Source organism: Vigna unguiculata, chromosome 2, assembly GCF_004118075.2.
Source record: "Vigna unguiculata cultivar IT97K-499-35 chromosome 2, ASM411807v1, whole genome shotgun sequence".
NCBI lineage: Eukaryota > Viridiplantae > Streptophyta > Magnoliopsida > Fabales > Fabaceae > Vigna > Vigna unguiculata.
The window spans coordinates 27,077,558-27,098,155 of NC_040280.1; the positions used below are offsets into that span (position 1 = coordinate 27,077,558).

General features: G+C 32.9%; 3 protein-coding genes across 6 annotated transcripts; all 3 read right to left on the bottom strand.

Moving 5' to 3' along the window:
• Positions 1 to 198: 198 nt before the first annotated feature.
• On the bottom strand, positions 199 to 5,387 carry LOC114174361 (ankyrin repeat domain-containing protein, chloroplastic-like). Of its 4 annotated transcripts, none has more exons than XM_028059200.1 (9): positions 5,208 to 5,387; positions 4,386 to 5,123; positions 4,180 to 4,262; positions 3,725 to 3,823; positions 3,545 to 3,640; positions 3,224 to 3,322; positions 3,036 to 3,134; positions 1,300 to 1,657; positions 199 to 1,191 (listed from the first exon to the last, which is right to left on the bottom strand). In XM_028059200.1, exons 2-8 carry the CDS (start codon positions 5,092 to 5,094, stop codon positions 1,559 to 1,561), a joined length of 1,284 nt encoding a protein of 427 aa, XP_027915001.1. In that variant the 5' UTR covers positions 5,095 to 5,123; positions 5,208 to 5,387; the 3' UTR covers positions 199 to 1,191; positions 1,300 to 1,558. The 4 variants fall into 4 exon arrangements, with proteins under 4 accessions (XP_027915001.1, XP_027915003.1, XP_027915002.1 ...); XM_028059202.1 differs by having other exon boundaries at positions 199 to 431; positions 1,092 to 1,191; positions 4,386 to 5,387; XM_028059201.1 differs by having other exon boundaries at positions 199 to 465; positions 1,092 to 1,191; positions 4,386 to 5,387.
• A 3,004-nt stretch (positions 5,388 to 8,391) lies between these two features.
• Positions 8,392 to 12,169, bottom strand: LOC114169971 (ankyrin repeat domain-containing protein, chloroplastic-like). The gene is made up of 7 exons (XM_028055399.1): positions 11,216 to 12,169; positions 10,656 to 10,732; positions 10,257 to 10,355; positions 10,077 to 10,175; positions 9,793 to 9,891; positions 9,602 to 9,700; positions 8,392 to 8,684 (listed from the first exon to the last, which is right to left on the bottom strand). The coding sequence occupies exons 1-7, from the start codon at positions 11,973 to 11,975 to the stop codon at positions 8,568 to 8,570; spliced, it is 1,350 nt and encodes a 449-aa protein (XP_027911200.1). The 5' UTR covers positions 11,976 to 12,169; the 3' UTR covers positions 8,392 to 8,567.
• Positions 12,170 to 13,226: 1,057 nt separating this feature from the next.
• On the bottom strand, positions 13,227 to 16,202 carry LOC114173898 (serine/arginine-rich splicing factor SR45a). Its single transcript, XM_028058565.1, has 8 exons — positions 16,095 to 16,202; positions 15,968 to 15,987; positions 15,068 to 15,202; positions 14,940 to 14,963; positions 14,685 to 14,784; positions 14,454 to 14,603; positions 13,805 to 13,874; positions 13,227 to 13,711 (listed from the first exon to the last, which is right to left on the bottom strand). The coding sequence occupies exons 1-8, from the start codon at positions 16,095 to 16,097 to the stop codon at positions 13,476 to 13,478; spliced, it is 738 nt and encodes a 245-aa protein (XP_027914366.1). The 5' UTR covers positions 16,098 to 16,202; the 3' UTR covers positions 13,227 to 13,475.
• Positions 16,203 to 20,598: the final 4,396 nt, after the last annotated feature.

Sequence of the window (20,598 nt, forward strand, 5' to 3'; positions counted from 1 at the left end):
CATTCACAATAAATTGATGAAATAAGAGTAATTTCTCTTCTAAATTAAATTAGGTTTTAATCAAAACTATTGATTCATAACAAATTATTATTATTTTCTCACGTAAATGGAACATAGAACAACTAATCTCTTAGTCTGAGAACATCATCAACTGTGCCCACGTAATCAAGTGAATAAAAGCAAATTATGTTCATAGCGTCAACTAAATCAGAATTTTTGAAATTAAAGAAAAAAATAATTATACGTACATAAGGTCTTAGTCATAATCATCAGAACTTTTAAAGCTACTTTAAAGAAAGATAACTATATGTACATAAAGTCTAGCTCAATCCACTATCTACAAAACCTATGGTTGATGTTTGGCAAAAACCACTGTAGGGATGATTGCAGAGGCAGAGAACATGACCGAAAGCTTCGAATCCATCAAACACCTTAGACATTAAACAATGAAAGCCAGCAGTGGGACTAATCAAATAAAAACGAGTTTAATCAAATAATCAATGTAAAGATTTTCACTACCAGCCAGTTTAAAATCACCTTCAAATTGTTTAAGTGTTCAAAGAAGCCAACAATTTTATCATCCATAGCACACAAGATTAGATGATAAAGATTCTCGAACTAAAGTGTTAGTGAATTTAAATTAATTCATAAGAAAAAAAATGTCAATGATGGAGATTCAAGGTTCTGTTATATTTAGTTTCACTGACAGGATGAAGAATGATATCAGCTAAGACAACATGAATGAAATCTTGCTATAATAAATTTAGTCATCATCCAGAACAAATCAGAATATGATGATGCAACTTCCATCCATGATCTACTCCTTCTGTGGAATTGATTATCCTTACCTATTTTTTTCTATTGAATAATCACAAACCGGGTAACAACACATTATTTTGGCACAGATAAGATAATCATTAACTTCAAATAATATCACTACCAGAACCAGAGCTCAGGATAATATAGTGTATGAGGCATTTGTTTCTGTACACTATCGACCTCAAAACGCAGTATGCATATATATTTTTTCTTCTACTTTTATCTCCTTATAATAGGCAGTGACACAAAGTAGAAAAGGCATAGTACAATACCAAGTACCGATCAAATTCATATCTGATTGATTTACACTGCAGTTAGCGTTTCCAAAAGTAGCTGCCCAAGTCCCTGGCATGGAATTCAACCACAATTGACCTACAATAAAATTCACCCAGAGCATCACAAAAACGATTCAATGCGCAAACCAAAAACACAAAAAAGAAAAACCCATAACAACACTGGGAATGAAAACGAAGTACTCACTGCTTTTGGCGTCTGTTGAAATTTGAACACAAAATGACAACAAAATGTGATTGCCTCGTTAAGTCACATCACTTCGACTGGAGGTCTTAATCTCTATCAACTCATTTACACATTCAGTTCCAATATCGCAAGAATCAATGACAGAAAGTAATAATGGAAACACCGGTGGATTAAAATCCTTCTTACTTGATCAGTATGAAAAGGCAAATAGATTTAACCACGGACAAAATGGGTAGAGAGACGCCATTTGTCATACATATCAAAGATACTCCTGAGGTTGCTTTAACAACTTAATTATCACATACGTTTGGAAACTTTGACCCGAGTAAAGACAAAGGTCAAGTGGAGTTAAACCATCCTGAAATATACAACAGAGAAATTGCAATTTGAAAATCAACATTAAAGAAATGATCAGCACTAACCAGGTAAACAAAGAAATTGACACCCAATCACTATTCCCAAGTTTCTCTCTCTCTCTCTCTCTCTCTCTCTCTCTCGTTTAGTGAGCACCAGCTGATATATTTGAAGATACAAGTATGTAAAATGACAAGTAACATGACATTCCATACATGGAGGACATTATAATGCTGCATTTTGTTGAGGGAAGAGAAAAGTGTGGAAACGAAAAGAAAAAGAATTGAAAAGAAATAGAGTGGAGAAAAGTGTTGTTAGTTGAAGTGGAAAAGAGAGGAAATGGAAGAAGTTTGTAAATGTTTGTGTTTAGTTTGTAAGAAAAGAAGGTGATAGTTTTTGGTCAATCATATATGACTCAATTCAATCCCTTTACTGGAACACCCACTTCCAGTTGCACAAAGCGTAAAACACCAATGCTTGTTGTAATTGATACATAATTTGATAAACTAACAACTGGGTTAGATAGAGTGGTTGAGGCAATTGTGAACAGGAATGTGTTGACTGAAAATATGTCACAGGTTGCACAGCGGCAAATTGTGGCTATAGAAAAACGCAATGAATTGATGCATGAACAACCTATAATCTTGAGGAAAAGTTCCAAAATACACTATCAGAGTTAGATGTGTGCGACATGTTGGTTAAAACGAATTTGCAAGATGAACAACTAATGTATGTTACAAGTTTTTATGCAACAACCAATCTTAAACACGAAGATTGTTTTGAATGTATATTTAAAATGTACTATACACTTTGAAAGACTTTGGATAGATTTGAAAGACTTTGATTAGATGTGAAGTGGAATGTATATTTTGGAAGAATAAGAAATTCCACAATACAGAAGCAACAGAACCATTCATGCCTTATCTTAGGTCAGCTATTTAAAGGATCATGCTCAAATAAAAACCAAATTTCAAATAAAACTATATTCCATCATGTCATAAAGATTTGACAAAACTTAATGTCCTTGACCCATAAAATTTAGCAAACAAACATTAGATTGGCAAAGTTTAACAATTTCTCAATAAATTGTGAACCTTTTTCTTCAACAACTAATAAATTTATAATGACTCTGAAAATGTTTCCCTGGTTTACAGGAAAATCTAAACTCAGTTTCTACATTGTGACGCAGGGTTTGGATATGAAAATGGCCTTTCTTTCAGATGACCTAACTAGTTGGTATGGCAGAGAGAAACAGTCTATATAGCAATGACAGTTACATTTTACGGATTATCCAGCAATAACATCCATATTCAGGTAACATTATGCACAATATCAAGGTCCTTTAATATTTATATATTAATGCAGGAAATCAATAACAATACCTTGTTTCTTAATGTCTTATCTGCACCTTTAAGCAGCAGAAGCCTCACTACATTGGGTTTCTGAGTTTGAACTGCAAGATGTAATGGTGTCCAGCCATCCTGAAACAGGGTAAACAAATTAAGTTCTCAATACGAACTGAAAAAGATTACAATGTAGGTATGCTAAGTACGAGAACAATTGACCATACCTTGTCCTGAAGATTTATATCCACATTATAGAATAAGAGTAACTCAATTGTCTCGGTAGAACCTGTTTGTACAGCATAGTGCATCAAGGTGGCCCCCTCCTGTTCCCATACATAAACAATAAGGTAGATGCATAAAATTACCATCAGCAAGCAACTAGTCCTATGATACTACTATGCTGTTAGATTAAGATGGAACGATAAGAGTAACAATTTCTCAATGGAATGGGGGACGCAAAGACACAAAATAAAAATTTAAAGAGGAAAATTAGGAAGCAAAGGCTCACATTTGCAACAACAACAATTACGTAAGTGTTTACTCACTTTATCCTTTACAAAAGGGTTAGCTGAGTTTCTCAGAAGATAGTTGGTTATGGCCTGCTTTTTGCCAATGGCCTTGTGAAGGACAGTCAAACCATCCTGGAAACAAAGTAAATCACCATTATTTAAATCAACGACTTCATAATTTTTATTCTCCCATATGAAAAGTTAGAATTTATATACCTTATCAACTGCATTGATATCAACATTATGCTTCAACAAAGAATCTAAAAGGAAAGATTCTCCACATGCAGCAAATGTATGCAGAGGAAGCCATTTACCCTGAAAATAATGTCAGCATTAGCCAAAAAAAAAAATGCATTATTCACCAAACTCTTTCCCAATAAGAATCAGAACCCTTTCGATCAATCATGGTTCTGAAAAGAAGAAAATACAACATCCTACAACGTTATTGTAGCCCCAATTCACCAGTCCAAAGAAGACAGATAAACAGCAACAAGACATCAACAACTACTAAGATTGCTCAATAACATCCAGTCGTGGAACAAATGATCACTAAGCCTAGTAAGCCATGACAATGCAGGAAAACGATAGAATTTCATCTTGGCAATAATACATGCATAATGAGAACAAAACACAGGTCATTGTAATTTGTTCGTCAGACACAGAAAACTCACTGAAGTAGCAGTAGCCAAGTCCGGCATTCGCTTGTTCAACAAGAACATCTCCTCCTTACTAATAACAAACAAATTCCGACAACCTATTCATTCAGCCACGAAAATATCAATACCACATTCCCAACACACAAAAAAGATACACATCCAATACTAAGTGATTTTAGCTTCTCCAGAAAACTGATTTTGATCTTAACATAAATTATTACCGTCACGGGTTGTGTTAGCTCGAGGGTTGTAGCTCCCACTACTGAAAAACTGTAAGACATCCTCCAAACTCTTCCCCTGAACAACCCCTCTCGGATTCTTAGGCTCTACACGCTCACCATTGAAGTCAGGTCCTGGAACCTTCTCATCGACGGGAAATCTAGAAGGGTTTTTGAGAACCAGAGGATTCAGCTTTTTCAATATTTCCTTCTTAGAAGCCTTGTACTCGTTCCAATTCACATCCCTGTAGGGACTCGACGACACTTTTCCATTTTCCTTTCTCTTCTTCTCCACCGTTCCGTTGAACCTAATTTTCTCGGCACCACTGAATGGAACCACCCCTCTTCGATTCTTCTTCTTGCGCCGTTTGTTAATGGTGATTTTCGTCTCCGCCTGAGCCTCTCTCCACTTGTCCGGAACCAAATTCTCGCGGTTAATCGGCGTTACTTTCTTCCCTGAACCCGTTTTAGGTTTGGGGTTGTTGTTGTCGTTTAGGAAAACGGCGCCGTTTTCGAATATGCCGTCTTCGAAGATGACGTAGTTGCGGTTCTTTTGGGAGTGGGCATTCCATTTGGCGGGAAATTGAAGGGATTGTAGAGATTGGAACCGGAGGGGAGAGATGGCTAAAGGAAAATTGATATGGTGAGAGAAGAGATTGTGAGGTTGAGCATTGAACAAAACAGTGGAAAAGTTGAACATGGCGGCTTCCATTTCCGGTTCCTATGCTACTGCTGCAAATACTAGGATAAAACAACAAACAACATTGGATCTAAACAAAATCCTTAAAATCAGAAAAAATCAAATAGGTGTTGATGATTCTGTACCAAATTTCATTGGATATATCATATGCTTGGTATGCCATTTCTCAATCATCAACCATAACATTGGATTTATATATACTTCTTGAGTTCGAACCTCAAATTTTGAATCACATTGAAGAAAAAAACATGGCAACCATTTTTATTCCTTTTTTTCTTTTTCTTTATTCTCATATGATTTAACCAATTACTTCACAACCCATAATTCTGGTTCAGGTCTTTGGCGAAAACCTAAAATCAAAAGCTAATGAGTAGTTCATCAGACACTAATATTCATCTCAAAATGTACATTTAAAATTTTTTCATACAGACAGAGAATAGATTAAACAACTAATCACTAATAACGTGTTTAAGATTCAAAATTATATATAAAAAAAAAAGCTTTTTTCACCAGTGATTTTAAGAAAAAACGTTTAACTTTTTTCATAAACTAAAATTATTTTTTAAGGAAAAACTAAAATATAAATTTAGAGAAAAAGACAATCTGTGCAAGTTAAACTTATGATTAGACGAATTTTAACATGTAAAAAAAACTGATTTCATATTTTTCCTCCTAAAAGGTGTTTATAATAAAATTTACCCAAAGAAGACATCAATTATGCAATGTGTTTGATCAAAGTTTTATACCGATGGTGTGGTAGCTTACAATTTAAATTGTTCAATCCATATTTTTAGCCAAATTTAATAAATGCGGTTTCCTCGCATCTAGGGATGGCAACGGGGCGGGACGGGGACGGGTTTCGTTATCCCATAACCATCCCCGCATAAAAAATTCATCCCCATCCCCATACCCAAACCCAACGGGTATCAAACTTTTTTCCCATCCCCATCCCCATCCCCACCGGGTAACGGGTATAATCTCGTACCCATACCCGTGCCCGTGTTCTAACTACTTCAATATTAATTTTTATAAAAGAAAAAAAATTACGGTAAAGAAAACATAATATTATGAAATATTCAATATTAGGAGGATTTTCTTCGATGCCAAATACCTTAAAATAAATTATAATTGTTTACATTTTATATTAGAATACCAAATAAAATTTCATGTGAACCAAAACATTTGTTAAATTTGCAAACTACAACATTGATGAACTTAGTTGATAAAATTAAAAAATATTTCAAAAAATATAAAAGGAAAACAAATATTTAAATTAAAATATATTTTAAATGTTTGTTTACTTCAATTTTTTAAATTCTAATGAATATCTTTTTTATACACTAATAAAAGTTATAATATATCACTTGATCAAAATGACACAAAGAATAAATAATAAACATAATAATAAAAGGAAAACAAATATTCAAATTAAAATATATTTTAAATGTTTGTTTACTTCAATTTTTTAAATTATAATGAATCTCTTTTTTATACACTAATAAAAGTTATAATACATCACTTGATCAAAATGACACAAAGAACAAATAATAAACATAATAATAAAATTTTGACATAGATTTTGTATCTTTTGAACTTCAATATATGTTGGATAGTGACAAAAAAATATTCATAGCAATTACATTAAATTTTTATATTGTAGTAAATAAAAGTTATTTATACAATTAAAGTGGAAAAAATTACAGTATGATTAATAGTGAGTTATAAAATAACAAATAATTAGATAGAATATATCGAAATATTATTCTACATGATGAAAATAAACAGTAAATAAAAATATTAAAAGACTAACAAATGTGTGTTTTAGAAATAATTTGAGAGACTATCGAAAGAAATCGCACAAAGGAAATCAAATGTATAATTAAGGTATGATAAAATGAAAAATACCTTACAGAACTAATTATTAAATTATGTTTGAAGTGGTTAAAATTAAATAGAAATATCATTAGTGACCAAAAAATTTGTCATTAAATTACATATAAATTAGTAATTAAATTGGTCACTAAATCAAGTACAGATTCGATCATTGAATCGGTCACTAATTTAGTCATTGATTCAGACAATAAATCAACTACTACCACCAATGACGAAAAATAGTGACTGATATGGGTTACTGACTAAATCAGTCACCATTTCATGTTTTTCTTGTAGTGAATTATCATATACTATTCCTAAATATCATTATATATATATATATATATATATATATATATATATATATATATATATATATATATATATATATATATATATATATAAAATTTTAATCACTTCAAACAGAATTTAAAGTGAAAAAATTACATTATGATTAATAATGAGTTATAAAATAAAAAATAATTAGATAGAATATATCGAAATATTATTCTACATGATGAAAATAAAAAAAATAAATAAAAATATTAAAAAACTAACAAATGTGTGTTTTAGAAATAATTTGAGAGACTATCGAAAAAAATCACACAAAGGAAATCAAATGTATAACTAAGGTATGATAAGACGAAAAATATCTTAGAGAATTAAGAAAACTTTTCAAATATTAACATATAATTAATGGTTGAAAAATAACGAAAATTATTTTAATGAAACAAAAGAGTTCTTCAAATTAAACAAAAATTAATAATAATAATAAGTAAAGAATTTTTTTTATATTATCTTAAATTGAGAGTATAAACATTCTCATGTGAAAGAAAAATTTATAATAAATAAAAATATTAAAAAATAATATAAATATTCAAATGTGAGGCATAATTTTTTTTAATTAACATACATCATTTTAACATAATTACATAAAGGTTATGATAAGATAAAAAATATATTGGAGATGAGAATGAGTTTCATGACAAATGAAATAATTAAAAGAAATAAAAAATAGAAAAAAAAAATATATATATATAGGGGTTACTTGATTAATTGTGAATATTTTAATAATTTAAACGAGAATGGAGATATGGCGGGGACGGGTATTATGGCGGGTATATGTACATCCCCATACCCATCCCCATCCCCATACCCAACTGAAAAAGTCGGGGATTCCCCATACCCATACCCAGTCAATGCGGGGATTCCCCGTCAAAACGGGGACGGGTTCGGACAATACCCACGGGGACGGGTTTATTTGCCATCTCTACTGGCAACAAGCTGATAGAGAAAAAACTATCACTGCCTAGATTTTCAATAAAAGATAGTTTATAGCATTTCCCATAGGAGTTTTTATAATTATGTTAACATAAGTTTAGCACAAACAAGTTATTTAGAATTAAAACTGAGATTTTAGGTATGCTTGGTGTATTGTATGAGAATCAAATTTTAAAAAATGGCAAGTCATTTTTCTTTTCTTTTCCATGAAAATGTTCCATTTTCCTATCATTTAAATACATTTTATTCAATATAGTACAATGTTGTACTTGTCCTAAAATCTCCATATGCTGAAGGGTGCTAATTCTCTTGCAAAATTTCTCAAAGGTTAATCATCGTTTTGATACATGTCTAACTCGCCTTAGAGGCTGCTTAAACAACTTGATTAGCTCATACGTTCTGGCACTTTGTCCAGAGTAAAGGCAAAGGTCAAGTGGAGTTAAACCATCCTGCACAAAAAAACAGAGAAATTGAAATGTAAGATCAACAAAAAAGAAATAAATTACCAGAATTAAGCACCTACAAAAACAAACCGAACACTCAATCCCTATTCCAAGGTTTCTCTAGTTTAGTAACAGTAGAAACTTTTGAAGATTCTAACAGCAGAAACAAAGCTGCATGAAACACAGGACTTCGAAGAGACATTAGGCATGAATTAACAATTCCTCAGTTACTGTAACAACAACATTAATATGATCTATCCTAAGTAGGTTGGCTACTTGACACATCATGCTCCATCCAAAACCAGTTTTTCCATAAAAAAGTTAATCAATGTCAAAGACATAGCACAACTTTTTGTTACTTGTGATTGTCGATATATAAGTTTTTCAAACAATTATGTTGTTGGCAAAGTTAAATATCCTCAATCATTTTTGAAAAAAATATCTTCAATAACTAAAAAACTTAATGACATCCGAGAGGTTGGTTTCTTTGGTTGAAGGGTGAATCTGGTGTTAATATCTAAAATTCAAAATTGTTAATCAAGATTTGGATATCAGAATGACCTTTCATTAAAATCACCTAACCACATATGCCAGAGATAGGAGTGGACAAAAAATCCAATTTTCTTTATCCGATCTACTTCTGTTCTGATCCAATCCATTTAAGATCTATTTTATTAAAAAATTCAATCCATTTTATAAGATTTGGATTTCAATCAGATCTACATTTTATATGTTTTATGGATTGGATATCCATTCTCTATATTCAGATTGTTATATATTTCACTGACAGACCTTTACCAACAAAAGCTGATAATCGTACCAATGACCCATTTGAAGCATCTACATTCAGCAAAAATTATGGAAGACACCGAGGTTTTTTAACATTGACAGATTGAAGCAGGAAATCAATAACAAATTATTACCTTGTTTTTTGATGTCTTGTCAGCACCTTTAATCAGCAGAAGCCTCACTAAATCTGTTCTCTGAGCTTGGACAGCAAGATGTAATGGTGTCCAGCCATACTAACGCACGAGGAAAATGAATTATGTTCTCAAACAGCTCAGCATAAAAAACAAAAGGTAGATAAAATAACCAAGAGAAAAATTAATCATACATTGTCCTGAAGATTTATATCCACATTATACAGCAAGAGTACTTTAATTGATTGGGTAGAAGCTGTTAGTACCGCATAGTGCATCAATGTGGCTCCCTCCTAACATAAATAACAAAACAGATACATACACATATCAGTAACAGACAACTAAGGCTTACAAGAACAATATGCTGTTAGATTAAGATGGAACAACAACAGTAATGGTTTTTGAATGATGGCAGAAGACCTAAAAAAATTGGCTAGTAAAGGCTTATGCAACTATAACTTAGTAAAATTTTACTCACTTTATCTAGTACAAAAGGGTTAGCTGAGTTTCTCAGGAGATAATTGGTTATGGCCTGCTTTTTTCCAATTACTGCTCTCTGAAGAGCAGTGAAACCATCCTGGAAATAAAGTAAATCAGTAAAGTAAATAGAGGACTTGTGCATTCCAATTCCCACTGTGAAAAGTTAGAACTGCAATACCTTATCCACAGCATTGATATCAACATTGTGCTTCAACAGAGAATCTAAAAGTTCAAATTCTCCACAAGCAGCAAGAGTGTGCAGGGGATGCCATTTATCCTGAAAATAATATTGAGAATATTCACCAAAGGCTACAAGTGAATCAGAACCATTTTTCCTCCTTTGACCTTTTTCACACTCAAAAAAACATTGCAACAAGGTTTCTATGACCAGAGTATCCAGTCCAACAGGACTGACAACATCATTAGTGAGATGGAATACTCAGCAACATCATTAGCTGAACAAAAAATGACAACAACTTCCACTAAAAAAGAACAAAGGATTTTTTTTTTCCAACATCAGCAAAAATATAACGACAGTAAAAAACAGTCATTTTTTTCCTTCTATCATAAAACTTACTGAAGTAGCAGTTTCCAAGTCTGGCACCCGCTTATTCAATAAAACCTTCTCGTCCTTGGTAAACAGCTTCCGCTTACCTATTCATGCAGGCACGAAAGAATTAGAACAACGATCCCAACACTTGAAGAAATCCAGACATGTGACAAGAAAAAAATCATTCATTTGATCACAGTGCAATTTCTCAGCCCACATTGTCATTTGTTAACAACCATGAAATGCAGCAACATGCACTAACGACTAACCAGTTAGACCCTCTTTGAGTGAACATCTAAATAAACACTCATCAGAAGAAGAAGAAAAAGAAGATAAAATGAATCAAGCTTGGAAGGTAAGTTAAATTTAACTCATGGAAGCAACAAATTTTAACTCTTCTCACGAAACTGTTATTCGAAAGCACATATAAACCAAAACATTAGTTTTCACTGGATTAGTTCATATCATATCCCAAACAAGAATAAGCATATCCAACACAAGTAGCAAAACAAGAGCAAACAAAAACCAAAGACACCAAAATGTAGCCGACAGAGAAAAGCATAGAAAAGAACAACTCATTTATATACCTTGAAGGGTTTTAGCATCAGGGTCATAGTTTTCACTATTGAAAAACTCAGTGACATCCTCCAAACCCCTCCCATAAACAAGCCATCTAGGATTCTTGGGCTCCACACGTTCGCCTCCGTTGAATTCAGGTTCAGGGTGGTCCTCTTCACCACGATTCAACTCCGGTTCAGGTTGAGGAACCTCTTCTTTCACCTGAGAACTAGAAGCGTTATCGAGAAACTTCATCTGCGCCAGTTTGGCCTCCTTATAAGCCTTATAGTCATCCAAGTTCATATCCCTAAGAGGAATCAACCCTCTTCTCTTCTTTTCAACCTTGCTGTTGAACTCCATTTCCCGCGCTATCCTGCGCCTATCCCTCTTCGTGATGTTTATCTCCGCCTGAACCTCTCGCCATTTTCCCGGAACCAAATTCTCGCCCACGTTCTCCTCCTCCTTTTTCCTCCAACCGGGCTTGGGCTTGGGCTTGGGCTTGGGCATATCGACGGTGAGAGTGTCGGAGCTGTGCAAAAGGGGGTCATCGAAAACGCCTTCCTCGAATACGATGCAGTCGCCAATGACGTGTTCTTCGGAATCGTCGTATTGGGGAGTTGGGTGCAGCGACGGCGAGAGAGAGCGGAGAATGGAGTTTCTGGGGAAGTGGAGAGTTTGTGACAGTTTGAAGTTGCGTGAGGTGGAAACGGGTAAGGGAAAGAGGAAAGTGTGAGGTTGAGGATTGAGCACAATCGCAGAAACATGAAACATGGTCGCTTCCATTACCATACCAGGTTGTTGCTGTTCCTGAACCCTGTCTCTTTTTTCAGCTCATAAATTTGCACATTTTTGTGTCTGTGTCTTTAATTTCGAACTGTGTATTTCAATTCTGAATCCTACACACTTACATGCACAAAAATTGTTAGCATTTCCTCTTTCTTTCACTAATAGTGATTGAATCATGTATCATGGTTTGTAAACATCCATTCTATCCACGAATTTTATTTGTCCCTTCAACTTTATCACTTCATGGGATTTTAATATTTGAACTTAATTATTTTATATATATTTTTTTCTTAAATTAAAAAATTACTTTTAATTAAGTTCTCAAATTTAATCATTTACTTGTAGTCTATTTTTTAAATTTAAGCAATTACTCCTACTTATTGATGTTTCAAATTATTTTCGGGGATTAAAAGGATATTAAATGATTAGTTACATACAGAACAAAAAGATTATTCTTTCAAGGATTTTTTCAATGCATTTAAGAACATAATATTTACCTTGAAATGTAATCTTATTTATTATATCTATTATTATATATTATTTTTTTGAATTGATAAGCCAAAAAAAATTCTTATCTCTTTTTATTTGTTTATACTTATCTCTCTCTATTTTCTTTTTCTCTCCACCTTTTTTTTCTCTTTACACTTTTACCATCAAGAATCAAAATAATGAAATTGGTCACCGGCACCATGTGTTGATTTTAACCACACGAGTATAGCATCAATAAACAATTAGAGTCTCGTACGATGTTAACAATGTCTCGTATACAACCTTGCTTCTCTTTTCACGAGGTTGTTGATGAGTGGTTTCTAAGAAAATATGTGAAAAATAAAGGAAAAAAGAACGCGATAATTCTTTAGACATGACATCGAAAATGCGTTTATTCTTCTCCGGACGACTCTTAATACACAGACAAATAAAATTTTTTAAAATACATTTACTATTGAAACACTCCAAAATCATTTTTATTATTCTCTTAAACTTTATTACTTTTCCAATATCATGGCAACTTTTTATTACACTATTAATAACTGTCGTTAATACACCATTTGCCAACTTTAAAATAATATACTTTGAGCGACCATAAATTTTGAAAATGTTTCCGCAAAAAGACAAATCATAAAAATCACAAGCATACAAATTAACAAAACCAAACTTCTTACTAATCTAATAAATGTCCATCAATTACTGACATACTCAACTAATTTCCACTTGGCCACGCCACACACCCCACTCAAAATTTAGACAAGCTTGTTGGTACGAATAACGAACCGAAAAATATCAGACAAAATGGAGCTTTACAAAGTAGTGGGTCTTTTAGATCCATTGGGCCAATAATTACGAATTATACAAACTAGTTAAGTTTAAACAAACAGAAGTAGGAAAGAAAGTATTAATAAGTGCAAACTGTTTCCAAAACATGGATACAAACTGATGTTCATAAAACAGTTTTTTTCCTTTCCATCTTGAAATTTAAAGATGGAAAAAAAGCTTCAAAAGACATCACCTAGATCCACGAGCATACCTCCTGTCTGGGCTACCATATGGAGAGTATGGAAGTGATCGGGACCTATCCCTCCTAGTTCTTCCGCCATAAGGTGGCGGTGAATGCCTCGGAGAATAATCTCTACCACCACGATAAGGTGAGCGCCTTGGAGACCTTCCACGCTCTCCACGATATGCATAATCATCACGACCAGAGCCACCTCCTCTATATCTTCCACGGTCACCGCGATATCCTTCAGACAAACAGGTGGGATTCAGTAAAAGTTTACATAAAGCAAACAATGAAGACTAAACTAACCATTCAAAAGACGCTGTCTCTAACTTACCATAGTCTCGAGTACTTTTCAGGCCAAGATAGTGTCCAGGTGTAGGAGTTCTTGCACGCTTTCTTCGGGACTGAAATAAAACATAGAGGCTCACAATCCCTGGAGTTTATTTGGCTAAGAACTGCATAAATAAATCATCCAAGCGCCAATGGAAGAAAAAGACGTAGAATATCGTGGTGTCCTTGTTGCCTAAGGAAAATGTGCTAACACTTGCACACTATATCTATGTTTGACCTTTAAGAGTAAGTTTCTACAACGTAAACAGGCTAGCTAGCTTATAAGGAAAAAAAATGTATATCTACACACATGATTAATGCCAGGTGTGAGATACCATAAAAGCCTGATTAGAAAGTTGTTGATAATGTCCGTTGATTAGTTGAGTTGAAAGTGAATGCTGATGTTGTAAAGTTGTTGGACAATATAGTTGCTATGTGTTTAGTGGATCAGAGGCATTTGATTAGAGCTGTTTAAGCTTGCCATTGATCAAGCTGTATCACTAAAGTTGACATGGATGAACTGATCATCTTTGATTGCTGCCAAAATAGCTGAAGCAATGTATTCTGAATATGACCACAAAACCTTCAAGTTAAGAAGAAACAAGAGCACAAGTATTCTTTAGCAACTACAAGTTAATTGAAGAACACAATACCCGCTCAACAGTGATATAGCGACCCTCTAAAACTGATTGATTGAGATATTTGATGCAGCGGTTTGCATCCTCAACAGTATCCATTGTAATAAAAGCAAAACCTCGAGAAATACGAGTACGAGGCTCCACCACAAGAAAGCACGAAGCAACCTAACAAAGAAGACAACTATTAACACCCGCTCCAAAACATGGAGTTCACTGGGGAGAAACTGTAAATCAAACAACACTCACCTTTCCCTCTTTAGAGAAATGCTCCTCCAGGTCTCTCTCAGTGACCCTTGACGATAGGCCAGTGACATAAAGTGTATTCCCTGTATTTTTAGTCTCCGTCCTGAAACATAAATCAAACATATAAGCTCTTAACAGGCCATTAAACCATATCAAAAAAGCACAATCGTACTTAATTCAGAAGTACTTAACAATTTAAGATTTATCTTCTAATGGAAGCATTATGACGAGATACAAATAAATCGGAAAATGACTAACCTTTCAGGACTTCTTGATCTTGATCTGAACGAGACAAGTAGTCCACAGCACAGCCACGAAAACGAAAAAGTATTAAACACATCAAGACAATAGCCATAACTCATGAAAGATAAAGGCTTGGCACTAACCTTCCACGACTTCTGGAGCGAGACCTTGGCCTTTGTTTTTCAAATGATCTTGACCGGGACCTAGACCTTGGCCTGGATCTAGACCTTGACCTCGATCTTGACTGAGCCCTCCAAGGGGAAGGGGACCTTGAATTCCTGAAATATTCAATTATAACACAAAAGGACAAATAGTTTCATCAACCAGTAATCTCAGAGTGTCCTTCAAATCCATCCTTTAACAATGACCTTAGAATTAAAATCTCACAAAATTGAATGCGTTCACCTTGGTGACAGCTGAACTCTAGTATTAAACTTGTTCACAATACCCGAATCAAGAAAGTAATTCTGGACCAAGAAAGTAATTCTGGACCCTCTAGGATTTTGGCAGAGAATTTGAGAAAAACTCGGTTGAGGACCCCACTTGAAACTGGACAAAGGCAAAAACTAGTAGCCAACTATGTGTAACTCAAGTTTTCTCTATAGACAGTCCTTCCATCCACAGTTTGGGAATGGCAGCGCTGTGCACGAATAAACCAACCCGAATGTGAGGGTTCTTAGTGGATCTCAATTATCATCTCAGATTCTCGCCGATAGCGAGGAGATCAATCCCAAAACGAAGTCCTAGGTCAATACTAGAACAACGTTGAATACCTAAGGCAAGCCCTAAACACCGAACACGGCACAACAAATGCTTCAGCCGTAGCTATCGCCATAGTAATAACCTAGGTTCCGGACCTACCTCCTACGTTAAACTTTGCCATGAACAAATTCGTCAATAAATAATTTTCAATGTTTTACTTCGTTGTGCATTAGGGTTACAAACACAGACACATACAAATTCTCGTTGTGAAATGCCACGCAGTGCATCAAAATTATAGGATAATCACTGTCATCATAATCTAAGAGAATTACGGAGTTTACCTTCGTGGCGGAGAATCGGCCTGCAAAATAATTGAAAAATGAAAAAAAAAAGCGTTAGAATAGAATATCTTCAGCATGCCATAGAGAAGAATCTGAGTCATTGGAATGGATTAAGAAGGGAACATGCCATTTCAACAAGATCTTCAAGCGTAGACCTCTTGAACGGAGATGAAGAAGAATCACGAATGAGACAACGAAGGGTAAGGGTTTTGTTTTGTCAATCGCAAAGCAACGAATTGACCTTCGATTCATATAGCCAGCTGTTATAAGGGTCGGGTCACTAGGTCGGTCCTTTTTAATCGGACTGGATCCATTGCTTTTTTGGTGAGCGATTTAAAAAAGAGGCCCAAAAATGGCACTACAGGGTTCATTATTTAGATCTCACACATATTAATACCGATTATTGAGAAAATAAAAAGTTTATAACAATTCTTTTCAATGATATTCCTAAATAATTAATATTTATATTCTAAATATTAGTCGAAGTATGTGTCATATTTATATGACAATAAAAAATTTAATTAAAAAATAATTGTTATAATAATATTAAAATGAAAAGTATTATTAAAATTTATATTAAAGTTATAAAAAGTATGTAAAAAAATAGTTATAAAAGTAAAGTATTTATATAAAAATACAAAATATTCTACAACAATTAAAATTACAAATAAATTTTTATAATATGTTTAGGATATCGAATCTCAATCTTACGGTGAGATATTGATTTTTTTTAGAATATTAAAATGGGTTGTACCCTGCAGACTAGTTCATTAGGCCACCAAAATAGAACGGGTTGGATTGAAATTTTTAGACTATTAGTCCATTTTAATCCAACTTGCCTAACCCATCATATTAGTAGGCTAACGGGAATTAGTGTTTTATTTTTCGTTTTTTAGTTTTTTTTTAATTAAAATTAAAATAATTATATTTTTTATATTATATTTTATAAAGATGTAAATATGTAATATTATTATAATTTAAATTATCAACTCTTACTAAGTAAGTTCCAATATTGTTTATAATAGAATAATTTAACATGTAAAAGTAATAATTATTTTAATTTGATTAATCCAATTAAAAATATTAACTAATCAATTAAAAGTTTAAAAAATATTTATATGATTAAATATGCTTTAAAAATTTATTTAGAAGTAATATAAAAAAAATTTACAAAATAGAAAAAAAAAGTGGTGCACAGAGTGGCTTGCAATTTTTAGCCTATTTTTTTATGGCAAGTCAATCCGGCTTAATCAATTTTTAGCGGATCAGACCAAAATGGATCGGATTGGTCTATTTTGTCCTTCCTAATTTTTTTTTATCTTGATATCAAACTTGAGACTAACTTAAGATAAAAAGTACTATTTTTTTTTTCATCTTGTTTAATTAGATCCATTATTCCTAAATAATAGGATGGACAATAAACTTTTCTAAATATATAGATCTACCTCTATATCATCACTAGAAAAGTGATATACATTAAATATTCTTAATTCAAACTTCTCTATAACAATATCAAAATACCTTAAATGATAAATATGAAAGTTGTCATATTTGTTTGAGAAAGTTTTAAGATTATAGCATTGTTCGAATGAATCCATCATTGTCCGACCAGACTCTGCCTCCAACTTTTTCACTTGAGGAATTGTAATGCTCAACCAAGGATTCAATAACAAAACCCCCAACCATACATTAGAAAAAAAAAAATCCAAACTCTCAATCGTTTAATCGACATGACTACATTCTAACAGTATCCCGATAAAAGTAACCTTATTAAGAACGATCTCTTATAACACTTGGCCAAAGGCTATGAATGCCTTATTTGCACATCCATTCAAAGCATAACCACAAATCAATTCCAAGAAATAAGATCAACACATCCAATGTCCTTGAACACTTGTTTAACATTTTATACCCTTTCACATTTTGCATACATAGTGGCCAAGGCATTGTTGGCAAATAAATCATTCATATAACAACTCTTCAAAATGTTTTCATGAAGTTTCCTACGTACTTGCAAAGCAACAAGCACAACACATGCACTTGAGATAGGTGTTAACTTTGATTAACCATTTTTTTCCCCTCTTGCACTATCATAACCAAAGTCTTAAAAAGAGCATCCGAGTATAGATTATTTTGTAGGAAACATGTACGAAGGGAATTCTAGAAAACGAAATTCTTCTCTCCCATGGCCTAAAAGAGCTTTGTTGCTCTATCCATATACCCTGTCTTAGCACATCAACAAATCATAGTGTTCCATGAAACAACATTCTTAATTGACATTTGTCTAAATAAATCGAGAGCTTCATTCATTCTTCCACTTTGGGAATAGCCTATAATCATGTTGCTCCAACAAATGACAATGGGTGCATGAATTTGACTAAGCATTATATCCTTTAATTTTTGTGTTAATCTAGACATCATTGTCGTATTCGTTGTAATGTCTTTGCAAGGTATATGATTCTAAACTGCTTGTACTTCATCAAACTAATTAGAATATACTCGTTAATTATTGTAGTCTCCTTGAACTGGTGCTACTCCGCAGCTTTTAGCTCTCTTTTCTTTATCCTTTGATTTTCTTCTTAAGGTGAATGATTTTACCATTGAGTTGTTTGTTTTGCTTCTTCAGACCTTTGGTAAGATATAACAAGTTTTTGTAATCAATTTGTGTTTCAAAGCAACAGGCTTTTGTATTCAATTTTGTTGTTTCAAAGAACCAAATCGAAGAGAGGTAATTTTCATGATGTCCTTTTGCAATGTCATAAGAAAATTCTTTTAGTACAAATCATGAAGAGCTTTATCCTCTTTCAAATCCTTGTTGAACTTCTCATGCTCTATCTTTGTATATTGCACGTCAGGACTTCAGTTCATGACCTTCAATTGTTGTAACACTGAGCTCATATTTTTCAAAGTAGAAAAATTCGAGTGACAAAGTCTCTCCTTTGCCACAAATTTGAGTTGTTTGCTTTTCTAGTAAAGGTTTGTTCCTCTTTTTTCTTCCACTCAACTAGGAAATTTGTAAGACAAGTATTATCTGACCTCCACATAGATAAAATATTTTAAACTTTATTTTTTCAAAAACTAGGAAATCATTTTTTTAACATATTTCCCACACTCAACCTAACTGAGTTCAAGTACTTATAAAACAATTTGAAATATATTTTGTACTTGAGGAAATCTCAACAAACACAAACTTCTTTGTCTTTCACTACTACATGTTTTCCATTGACTACAATAACTTTGGATATTTATGCATTGTCTAACTCTTTGAAGATGCTAGCATTATGAGTTTTGTGATTTGTGCATCTCAGTCTATCATCCAAGCTTCTTTGCTCTTTCTTGTTGAGTAACAACTTGTAACAAGAGTTGCTCTCGTGTCTGACATTACTGTTGGAAAGTTTAAGTATTTATCCTTTTTGGTTTTGTCTATTCTTACTAGGGATGGCAACGGAGCGAGGCGGGTACGGGTATCATGATCCCATCCCCATCCCCATAATAAAAATTCATCCCCATCCCCATCCCCAAACCCAACGGGTATACAACTTTTGACCCATCCCCATCCCCACCGGGTATCGGGTATTTTCTTATACCCATACCCATACCCATTTTTTTATTGTTCCATATATCAATTAAATATTTTTTATAAAAAAAATTTAAAAATCACACCAACGGAATCATGATACTATCAAAATATTCAATATTAAAATAACATACTCTTTTTGATTTTCATGATGTCAAATATTAAGAAAAATATTATAATAGTATAAATCTCAAATTAAAGTATCAAATAACAACTAAATAAAATTCAAATAATTATATAAAAGCTAAAAAATTACACATTACTAAAATTTTATAATAACCAAAATATTTATTAATTTTACAAATGATTAGTGGTTTCATTTGCATTCGATCCACCTACACATAGAAAAAAAATGAAAAATTAGATATGATATAATAATTGAAATTGAAAATTTTAATTACTAGAATATAATGTACCTTCTTCATCAGATTCATTTTCACTCATGAGAATATCTTTTCCTTTTAATTTTTTAACACCTACAAACACCAAATGTAGAATATTAGATGAGAATTCACAAAAAATACTAACAAAAAATATTAATAAATTTGAGTAACTTACCTAGATGGTTTGAGTTCCATATCCAACTTCTTGTACACATCAAAGCCTCTATAGTAATATGATGAAGTCGACTACGGTGAGAAGTTAATATCTGACCACCAGTACTAAAAGCAGATTCAGAAGCTACAGTTGTTATTGGAATAGCTAAAACATCCCTTGCAATTGCTTGAAGGGTTGGAAACTTTAACCCATTTGTTTTCCACCATGATAGGATATCAAATTCTTGTGTAACCGGCAAATTATCTTCTTCCAAGTAATAATCCAACTCTGTTTTCATAACTGTAGTTCTAGATTTTTTCTTTTTTGCCATAAACTCTAAAAATTCATTCGCATCATTATCAACATCCTTTCCCAACTCCAATGATGTAGCTCTATAAGAAGAAGTTTCATTCTTTTTTGATTGATATTCCAAAACCAAATCATAGCACATTTGACGAATCCTACTAAGTTTCAGATCAAAATCATTACCATACAATTTATAAAAATAATATTCTAA